We start from the raw sequence: 11,220 nt of genomic DNA on the forward strand, positions 1-11,220 counted from the left end.
GACAAAACTGACATGGAAGGTAGTAGGTAGTAGGGTGTTTCAAAAGAGAAAGAGCAGTATATTTTATGACAGCAGTAGGCCTACATAGTAAATGTGTATATGAAGGGTTCAGATGCAAAAGCCTCTAAATGCCACCTATGTCAAAAATGAGATAAAGATGGTGAGGGGATGCTCTTCACACATAGTATACGCTAATCAAATAATTTAACTTCTAAACCCACTAAATACCACTATCTTCCTGGTCTGAAATATCGATTTATAGGCAAAAACCTATAGGAGCCTGAATTTAAATGCTCATTTAAAAGAAAAGTGGTCAGACGGATTTAGAGGGTTTTGCATCTGAACTCTTCATATGATCAAACAACAATCTGATACCCGTGCAGAAAAATGATAATCCCCCCCACGAGGTCTCATTCCAATAAATCCGGCCCTTGCCCAAGACCCAAGAAGAGATGCTTATATGATGTTGCATCATTGACTATGGAACACCCAATCAAGTTACATGGACAGTAAGGACATTGGCTTTCTAAATTTATCAGTAATTTATGTTATGTCATATGTGGGACTTCTACCAAATCTACCAATTTACCATAAATGATATCGAGAATGTCTAATATGTGCAACCAGATATTTGCATGTGCCAGACTAGGTCCACAAAGATGAAGACAAATTAGATGATTTCAAACAGAATTTTGCAGATCATGATGCCAATCAAGCCAATGACAACAACACCACCGCTCGCAGTGCCGATGAGACGGTAAATCACATACATTTTACCTAAGAGAGAAAAGAGGAATAATAACACAAAACAGAATTTATAGAGACAGACAGGTATATTATACACTCTGTTTAAAAAGGCACATTTTCATGGTTACAGCAAAGTATACAGATTATAAGAACTGTAAAAAGGAATTGAGAGGATCACTCACTGGGCTTTAGAACATAGAGTATACGGATACTTCCATCCGCCATGTCCATTTCCACATTATAATTAACTTTCTCATCAAAGCAAACAAGTGGTCCAGATTCATTCATTTTGGTAACAAGCTTTATACCTCCACAAGCATGTTTGCAATCTTCTCCATTTGCTATTGCACATAGGACACAAGGTCTGAGATAGATAGATAGATAGATAGATAGATAGATAGATAGATAGAAGAATAGAATTACAATTACTGTGTCTGATATGAAATACATGTAACATGTAAACAGCAATATAAATCAACTAATTAAATCCTTAATAAACAAATAATAACAAATCAAATCAATCAGGACATATCAGATATTAATATCAAAAAGAGTTTGTGTGTAGGGGCTATAAAGGTTGAGGAGAATCTAAATTATGAGTAACATAAATGTAAGAAGACAAGTCAAGAGTTAGACGTAACACACACACACACACACACATATCTGACTTTCTCCAACTTTTGCACACTTTTTATTTATTATTTTTGATTTCTCCTCCATCTACCCATGTCCTTGATTGCCTAGCCTTTCTGCCCCCCCACCCCCACCCCCCACCCCACCCCCATCCCCAACACACACACTTACATCATCACTGTCATCACTTCACATACATACAGCACACTGCTTGCTACAGTAAGCCTCCTCTACATACTTGCTGCACACTGCCCCCTCCCCCCCCCCCCCACATACACAGCACATTGTCTTCAGGATCTTCTCCAACACACATCCTCTACATACTTACAGCACACTGCCCCCACCTACCCACACACACACACTACACACACACACACACAGTCACTGCTCCACTCCCCTCCCGCCCACACACACATCTTCACTGTCATCACTCACATACATTACATACAGTACTCTGCTTGCAATAGTAAGTCCCTGACCCTGACCCTCCCCCCCCCCCCCCCCCCCCAACACACACACTTACATCATCACTGTCATCACTTCACATACATACAGCACACTGCTTGCTACAGTAAGCCTCCTCTTCATACTTGCTGCACACTGCCCCCCCCCCCCCCCCCTACATACAGTACTCTGCTTGCAATAGTAAGTCCCTGTCCCCCCCCCCCCCCCTACATACACAGCACATTATTTCATCAGGAAGCTTCTCCAACACACATCCCCAACATACTTACAGCACACTGCCCCCCCCCCCCAATACACAGCACATTGTCTCATGAGGAAGCTTCTCCAACACACATATTGCACACTGCCCTCTCCCCACATACACAGCACACTATCCCATCTCCCCTGTCATCCCCCCAACACACACACCAAGACCCCTGGCAGTTGGGTTAGCCCCTTGAGCCGTGGATCTGCCCAAGGTTTCTTCCTTGGTAAGGGAGTTTTTCCTTGCCCCTGTTGCTCTTGGGTGCTCCTTGTTGGTGCCCCCCACCCAATCCCAATCCTCCCCCACCTTTTTATGCAGCCCTTGCCACTTAATCTACTAAACCCCTCTTCTACTGCACTTTTTACCCCCCCCCCCCCCCCATTAATGCACAAATAGGCTGACACCAGACATAATTTCACTGCATTTCTTACTTCCAGTAACTATATGCATGTGACAATAAACTTCCTTGTATCCTTGTATCCTTGTAACACTCACCAAAATGCTGCATGCTTTAAACATAGCAATATTATTAGAATAACAATAAGTGCAAGAAACCTGGTAGTTCATTCATTTCCTCAGATAATGAAATACTGGATTACTCACTTGAACTTGATACAAGGGGCTCTAATTTCAGAGCAGTGTCTCCCAAAGAAATCTGGGTGACACTGGCATTTGTTGCATTCACAGTGTCCATTGTGGCTACACAGACCATCTCCTCCTGTGTAGCACTGGTCAGTCAATGTTGAACATTCACAGGCATGACCAGAGTAATTAGGATTACACTCACATGTGCCACAGTTACACTTTCCATTTCCTGCCAGTTAACACAAAGCATCATTTAGCTATTCCCTATACTGTAAATAATGGTAGTCATCTGCAACTGAAATTATATCATCAATTATGGATTAGAGTTTAATTCATGCAGGACTCTCTTTCTTACCCCCACAGATGATATTGTTGTGCCGATTGCAGCTGGTGTCGTCACACTGGCAGTACTTCCCTCTGATGTTCCCTCTGCATATGCACATGCCACACAGGCAACTCCCTTGTCCACTGCATGGCTGGGAGCTGTTCGGGCTGACACACTTCTCGTCCAGCGCAAACATGGTGTCCTTGTGCTCCTGCATCTCACACTCACAACTCTGGCCCATATTCCCTTCATCACAGCTGCCACCACCAGAGTTCAGATCAACACAACCAACAGCAGGGCAGTGTATTTGTGAGGTTCTCATTGGACTAGTCATATCTATTTAATGGTATCATTTGCGCATTGTATTTATGTCAGCCAGAGGCTACATACCTGCAGATACCACAGGTGAGAGTTCCTTTGCCCTTACACTGAGGGGAAAAGGGCTCTGTGTCATTGCAATCACAGTTACAGAGAGTCTCCACAGTCACCTGCAGCTCTTCATTTAGACCCTGCACTTTGAGGATGAATGATGTTGGCTCATGCAGGCAAGCGGAGCTAGTTAAGGTCACTGTGAAATTCACCTGTTATTGAAAATAACAGATGTAAGTTCATTGTATTGAGTGTCAAACCAAATTGAGTCACACCAAACCAAATTATGCCAGCATTTATGGAATGCTGGAAATTTACTCAGGAATAATTCATTTGAATAGCAGAAACATTTCAGTATGTTTAAATAAGTTCCATCATAAATTAATTGGATTTTAATATAATGCTGTTCGTCTATTGATAGCTAAAGTACCTGATCATTTATCATAGTATGACTGCATGCCCCTCTCTTCTGACTTTGGGAATGAGTGCCATCACTGCACTGAGAGACATAGGAGACATCTATACCTGGTGGAACTCTATGGTGCTCCAGCAATATTGTGGATGATAGATCCTGATGATTTTTAAAAATAAAATGCAATGACTAGTATTCTTGAGATATAGTATTCTGAAAGATATGCTTTGTTGTACTTACATGATAGGCTTTAGAGATGAGCTGGACTACATTGCTGGAATCCTTCTCCAACACACCTACTACAGACTGTGGGATGAGCTCACTCACAGCCTACACAGAAATGAAGGAATTATTTGAAGACAGGCATCCACCAAAACTGAGAGCACATCAGGTATGTGACACTTACCGTATACTGCTCTAAGTGTTCTTTAGTCACTGCAAAGATGAGTTTGATGTGGTTGTTAGAAAGAGCCTCAGCAACATGGGCGATAGAGGGATAGTCCTGCAAGAAGCACATGCTACATCTCCATATACAGTAGTAGCATTTAAGTGTGTGAGCACCCTGATCAAAATGTCAGGTACTTTGAATAAGAAGAAAATTAACTGATCTCCAAAAGACATAGGGCCCTATCTTACGCACATCGAGGAGCCAGGCGCAACTCTACTCGTATTGATAGTTTACACTGCCACTATCATTATTCCGCCAGGCCGCCGAGTTGACGAGTTGTCAAATGAACCATGTGCCAACACCAGGTGTGTTGATGAAAAAACTAGGTGTGGTCAGGCGCATAAGCACAAATTGCTATTTTAACTCCACTAAAAATGGTAACGCCACTGACCATGGAAAACCTGGTCTGAAGTGAAATGTGCAGTTCTACACTTCTATTTTGAGAGCATGTCAAGAAGTCTATACAAATGGCAAGATCTTAGAAATGAGTCCCTGGCAACACAATACAAAGACTGTGCTCGTTTGCTTAATGATTTTTATTCAGTAATTCATTCAATATTATTAGGGTAAGTGTTGTTTTTTTCAGGCTATAGTTTTCAATTGTAATGATCCTAAACACACCTCAAAATCACTACCTCTAATGGACTACCTCAACAAGTTACAGGTTTTATCATGGCCCTCACAGTCCCCTGAGCTTTTTGTTTAAGGGAGGAATGGGTAAAAATCCTTCAAACAAGAACTTGTGTTTGCAAGCTGTGATGTTTGCCAAGGAGTTGATACTAAGTGCTGACCAGGCAGGGTGTCCAAACTTTTGCTTTCCTTTTTTTATATTTTGAAACTGTAAAAGATGAAAATTAACATGATCCTTCTTGAATAAGCAAATATTATTTTAACCCATGTCTTTTGGAAATCTTTGTATAGCTATTCCCAGTAATAGACATTTTGGGTAAGGACACAAGCAGATTTATAACCCAAAGGAGCCCCTCACAAAGTATGTGGCCATGTCATAGAATCCCTCGCTGTTAAGATGACACTTTCCATCATTTGGGTAGTAGATACCGCCTAGTTTTCCATCTCCAGCCAGATGATAGACACCGTCAGAAGTGTAGACCAAGATCCGTGTCACGTCGCCCCAGCCTATTTGATCCTGGGATAAAATGATCAGAGTCAGGGTTGCTAGAACTGGAAGCATTGCGGCCTGCAATGTCAATATGGTTTGTTTCTCAGATGATCTTTGTCTGTCAAATGTATAGCACCTGGCAGACGGCAACCTGCATTATAGCATCAAAGCCTGCCTCGGGATTGTCTTTATTAGAAGAGATGGACTCTTTTTCAGCCTTCCTTGTGAATTCAGTTACATCCTCAGTGAGTGGTAGGACATGCTTAAAGCTGAAAGAAGGCTGACAGGGCCCTGTATATCCCTTATTGCAGGGTCTGTTTTTTACTGCCTCAATTGTGTTGATGAAGGGATCTGTGGCCTTCTCCACAAAACCACCCAAACCTGCAAGAAATAGAGAATAAGATACTATTCAACCTGTGTTGCAGATTGATTTCTCTGTCCTCTGTTTTCATTCAGATTGATAACAATAGATAACTCAGTGTGAATGTGGATCTATGCAGGTAACCCAGCCTTGTTACATGTACTGATTATTAATTTCCTTCCTCTCAGTCCCACACACTCACCAATCCGGACAGAACTGGAGACATTTTTCAGGGCTGAGACAATCTGGTGGCCCAATTTGCGGACAGTGTCCAGATCATCCCTCATAGAGAAGGAGAGATCCATGAGGTAATACAGGTCAATGGGGGAGCCCTCCGCTCTCTTAAACATCACATTGAATGTATGGGGAACACCTGATCATTGGACAGAGTGAAGGAATAAGAGTCATAACTTTCTTGTCAGCCACTACAGCATTATAATGAGTTATTATCAATACCACATGTGTAGTGGAAATGAATGACAACTGGAAATTACAAATAAAAGCATGAAACTGTATTCTGTTAAAACATGACTTAAAGCAACACTGCAGTTATTTAGCTTAAAGGATAAATCCAATATACAGCAAATTATCAATCTGTTTTTGGATGATAAAGAGTGTAGTTCGTTGGGGATCAAAATTATGTAAGTTTTACTAATTATTAAGTGTAAACAAAGGGTATAAAAAAGGACTGTTTGTGCAGTCAGTGTATTATATTATTCTGATCGCCTCCATCTTGCAAAAAGTCTGTACAAATCCATTATCAAACTTCTTGTGCGTCCATTGACAGATGCGGCACATTCATTAATCCTTGGAGGATTGACGATTTAACAACTCAGATTAAGGTTGTTTTGGTCCCCAACAGAAATTTACCATCCGTAAGTGGACCCTAAGTTGAAAAATATCCACTTTAAAATAACGCCCCCAAACTCATTTTAAGGATGTAGCTATCACTGTTGCGGGTCCCAAATAACTGGTCTTGCGATAACATTATTTTATCATGCAGGAACATGATCTTTTTTGGTTTGTTTTCAAAACACAGAAAAATCACCAGTTCTTGCATTGTGTTGCTTTAAACAGTTGCAGCACACACCCAGTCTAAGCTTGATGTGGAGCTTCTGTGGCCGGAGCTGGACTACTCTTCCTGGGTCACTCCAAAAGGGCTTGTCCCTGACGGTGAGTGTTCTAGGCTTGGGATTTATAACCTCCAAGCAGTTACTCCTCCTCAGGTTGTCTTTTGTGTCACATCGATGATTGGTTGCCTCACCAGGCATCAGGAAGTCCTGGAAGGAGTGCATACCTCTACATTACCACTAGATTTAAAAACAAGACTTTAGAGGCTATTTGTCACATCATGACTGATCAGAGCAAAAGTTATGAGTCATAAGATTCAATTGAAATATTGGTGTGCTTATTAATAATAATGCTCACAGGCCAAAAATGTAGTTTAATACCATACATTTTAAATCCTGCTGCTGCTGATGCTACTGTTCCCCCTAGGACTGAAACTTGCGGGAAGTTTCAACTCAAGATTGATAGCATAAAATTTCACATCTCAATGTGAAGGCTACCCATATCTGGGAAAGTATTATGTGATCATGCTTGCATATTATGTCAGTCTTAGGGGCAGCCGTGGCCTACTGGTTAGCGCTTCGGACTTGTAACCGGAGGGTTGCCGGTTCGAACCAGTAGGCACCTACTGTCCTCAATGCCCTTGAGCAAGGCACCTAACCACTCAATGCTCCCCGAGCGCCGCTGTTGTTGTTGGCAGCTCACTGCGCCGGGATTAGTGTGTGCTTCACCTCACTGTGTGCTGAGTGTGTTTCACTAATTCACGGATTGGGATAAATGCAGAGACCAAATTTCCCTCATGGGATCAAAAGAGTATATATACTTATACTATATATAATTCCATGAAGGCTCCCCAACTTAACTTCCCATTGCCCCTGTGTTCCAATGCACATATTGCTCACATATGGCACACACTCCTCCAGCAGCTACCTGCTCTATGTGCAGGCTCAACAACATTTTTGCCAGAATCAGGCTACATTGTAGCATTAATATCAATACTCACTGGACTTGTGTTTGTCCCTTTACAAAGAGACATCAAAGCATGTTTTTAGTGTTCATTTTCTAGATGACACTTACCCTCTGCTTACACCAAGCACAACCTGCAGTGCTCACACAGGCAGAGCATGTTGATTGGGACTTGCACTTTCCCTGTACACCTAAATGAAATACAGATTTATAACAAAACAAATGTTAAGAGTGGATCATTCTGTAGGAAATGTTATATTATTTTTACAATGGAGTATTATGGATGACGAGGCTTCTTGGCAAAAGTAATAAAATATGTCATTAATTTGCAATTGTAAACAGTAGTAAAATGAGAAATTGTGAGAATAATTTGTAAATGACACATTAATCCAGCTATAAATGCGTCTAATTTAAAAAAGAATTTACAAAACCAACATAATTCATAAATGAAAGATGGAATTTCATAATCCTTTTGAAAATTCTGTTTAATAAGAGAAATAAATGATCGGACGCCCTAATTTTGTATTTAAAAGAATTTAAAATGCATTTATCATATGTACTTTCCTTCTCCCTTTTTCCTATTGGATTTGCTTAGGGCCACACTGAAGAATAATAAATAAAATCTGAGATTTTAAGAATGAAGTCATGATATTATGAGATAAAAGTATTTTTATAAGCTATACACTGTATTTAACAGTGTAAATTTAACAAGTGTATGGAGGGTGGACCAATATGGAAACTGTCAAAGTGTTCTCAAGTGGTCTCAATGCTTTATGGCTTATGGATTCTAACAATAAATGGAAACTACATGGAAGCGGCACATAATGCGGATAGAAGCATAGTCCACCACTATCATTGACTCCAAACTAATAGCTGACTACTTCATAAACACAGTGACGTGTATTGGAGGCTGACCAAACATAGCCTGGCGACTGCCATCCTGTCAGTCAGATACTAGTCTGTCACAGAACAATACAACATTTCCCACACACACAGGTAGGGCCAATCAGTGACGAGTGGAGATGACATCCGTGATCAATGTGACTGGTTAGGTTGGACCAATGATTTTGATGCTAGAGTTAGAAACTTTTCCAATCATCAGAGGCCACTCTTCACAAAGTGAATGAGGCTAGTCCAAACTGTCATGTCAGAAAGATGCAGCTGATGTGCAGAAATCATTTGGATTCTTCTGCAGGAGCGGAGAGCTTTATTTATAGATGCTGTACAGCATTGTCAGGGGCTCTGCATAAACAGTGTACAATTTTGAATTGACATTTGTCAAACCCTAAGAAATTATACATTTTTACAGATGACTTCCTGGACAAAAATTTCAGTTTTCTTTTTTTTTTTTAGCGTAGTCCTATTACTCTGTCATACATTTTCTATTTTGTAAGATGAAAAATATTCAGGCAGAAATGAGAAGATTCATAACTTCAGTAGTATACTTAAAAATATACATACTCGTCTTGTGACTGCAGCATATCAGAACAGCTGCACTGAACCACACCCAATTCATCTTCCAGTACTCAGAGCACTGACCTGTTCAGGGTTTGCCAAAATATGAAACCCTGAAGAACATTAACATGATAAAGACTTTTTATTATCCCAGTGCATATATTCTCTGACCAAATTAAATAGGTGGCATCTTTATACGAAAAAAGGTTTCTTTTTCTGAATCAATAATAATACAACAAGTAAAACAAAGGGTCTCTCAAGGGATATGCAAACTAGACTCTCTCTTATCTTTCAGTTCCCACTGCATTTGTGAAACCACTTAAACACAATTAATCAGGCAATGTGTTGTTATGATATAATTTAACTATAATAGCCATTTAAGAACATTTTGAATCTTCCTATGGGAACATAGTTTATGATGAAAAGGTTCATAGGGTTGCTGACATTATCGATATTTATCTGAAATGCACACTGAAGGGGTTTAGTTCATTAGTCTCACTTGAGATATAAGCAAATGCATAAGACTGAACTGAGAGCCACTGAAAATGTAAAGGTGACATCAAAATATACTAGAGCACACATTTTGACTGCCAAAATTAGTTTACCTGACGTGCGTTTAAAGTTGCAGATGTTGTTTTGGTGAATGGTCTTCTTGGTGAATGATAGAGATCACAGAGCAGCAGGATCGCTTCAAGGGTGTAACCTCATGCAAATTACCATTTGTTACGGTGTGTTAGACGTAGCTATTCCTACTACTATAACTAGATGTACCGCAGAGCAGTACAAAATATGACCAGTCCTGTCATATATGGACATATGACCAGCCCTTGAGCAAGGCACCTAACCCCTCACTGCTCCCCGAGCGCCGCTGTTGTTGCAGGCAGCTCACTGCGCCGGGATTAGTGTGTGCTTCACCTCACTGTGTGTTTCACTAATTCACGGACTGGGATAAATGCAGAGACCAAATTTCCCTCACGGGATCAAAAGAGTATATAATATATACTTACACTTATCCTCCATGCTCTACATGTAAATGAATGTGTGCATGTGTGTGTTTGCTATTGTGTACATTTGTGCTTCTGTGTGTGTGTGTGTGTCTGCCTTTAAGTGTGTGTGGGGGGGATGAGATGGCCCCTTAAGACCAACAAAAAAATTGGTTCTCCTAGGCCCTCAGGTTCTCGAGATATTCACAGAAAACTATGTCTGATAAAAATGCAATGTTCCCCAAGTGTATTTTTGCCCGTTTCAGATGTCTTTACCTCTTTGCTTGTTTTTGTTAATGACAATATTACTTTGAACAAAGAATCACAGAACATACAGGAAGATTGTTAAACTCTTAACCCCAATTAATTATGACAGCTGCGATCATCAACTTCCTGAATTTTTGGTCAACGATTCCCAGAACATGGCTATCCATCCTGGTGTCGTCCACAGGCAGTGGTGCTTTACTACACTTCTTATTTGAGTCTGCAGATTTCAATTCCAAACCATATTTTTAAAGACTGTTTCTCTCAAATTAGTTCTCTCACATTCTGAAACACTACAATAGCACTTACCTACATCAAACTCTCCAGATCTATATCAGAGACTTTCTGATGAGGAGACCCAGCACTCAAAGAATCTCCCATAGAAATTGTATTGGGTTAGTTTTTTAACGCAAACATGGCAGTTGTCTACACATATTCCGTCCCTTCTGCCGCCAAAAGTTGACATGTGAATAAATCGTGCTAATCGTGTGGTATGAAGTGTGGGTTTCGGATACTTACTATACAACTCTGCTCTTTTCTCTAACTCTTTTATGTTCTGTCATTAGTGTAGCAAGTGAAGGCAAAACTTGGTAATCAATCGGCTTGTTTTCGCACAACACCTGTTCGAGAACAAAAGTGTGTATCGTACTGGGTTGCAAGTGAAGTGATTTCCGATTCAACTTTAGGGGGTCAACTTCATTCACACATTGGACCCGGTCATTAAATTACCACTTGAAACCTGGGTTCCACCTTGTCTGATTGGGGCTACTAAATA

General features: G+C 40.5%; 1 protein-coding gene across 2 annotated transcripts; it reads right to left on the reverse strand.

The window, feature by feature from the left end:
• Nucleotides 1-275: 275 nt before the first annotated feature.
• Nucleotides 276-9,940, reverse strand: LOC121713376 (integrin beta-7-like). Of its 2 annotated transcripts, XR_006032803.1 has the most exons (16): nt 9,804-9,940; nt 9,205-9,311; nt 7,855-7,934; nt 6,800-6,989; nt 5,912-6,082; nt 5,485-5,729; nt 5,217-5,375; nt 4,187-4,282; nt 4,021-4,110; nt 3,799-3,939; nt 3,390-3,580; nt 3,030-3,256; nt 2,693-2,903; nt 930-1,111; nt 611-777; nt 276-485 (listed from the first exon to the last, which is right to left on the reverse strand). XR_006032803.1 is itself a non-coding variant. In XM_042097935.1 (15 exons), exons 2-15 carry the CDS (start codon nt 9,257-9,259, stop codon nt 671-673), a joined length of 2,145 nt encoding a protein of 714 aa, XP_041953869.1. In that variant the 5' UTR covers nt 9,260-9,311; nt 9,804-9,940; the 3' UTR covers nt 276-670. The 2 variants fall into 2 exon arrangements, 1 of the variants encoding a protein (XP_041953869.1); XM_042097935.1 differs by having other exon boundaries at nt 276-777.
• Nucleotides 9,941-11,220: the final 1,280 nt, after the last annotated feature.

The sequence above is a fragment of the Alosa sapidissima genome, chromosome 7 (assembly GCF_018492685.1).
Source record: "Alosa sapidissima isolate fAloSap1 chromosome 7, fAloSap1.pri, whole genome shotgun sequence".
Lineage (NCBI taxonomy): Eukaryota > Metazoa > Chordata > Actinopteri > Clupeiformes > Clupeidae > Alosa > Alosa sapidissima.

Excerpts from the sequence above, each read along its gene's own strand:
- LOC121713376 (XM_042097935.1), bottom strand. The coding sequence starts at position 9,259 with ATGAATTGGGTGTGGTTCAGTGCAGCTGTTCTGATATGCTGCAGTCAC. Across the intron at positions 5,730-5,911 it reads CTCCAGTTCTGTCCGGATTG|GTTTGGGTGGTTTTGTGGAG; the intron begins GTGAGTGTGTGG and ends TATTTCTTGCAG. Across the intron at positions 4,283-5,216 it reads ATGACATGGCCACATACTTT|GACTATCCCTCTATCGCCCA; the intron begins GTGAGGGGCTCC and ends TGCTTCTTGCAG.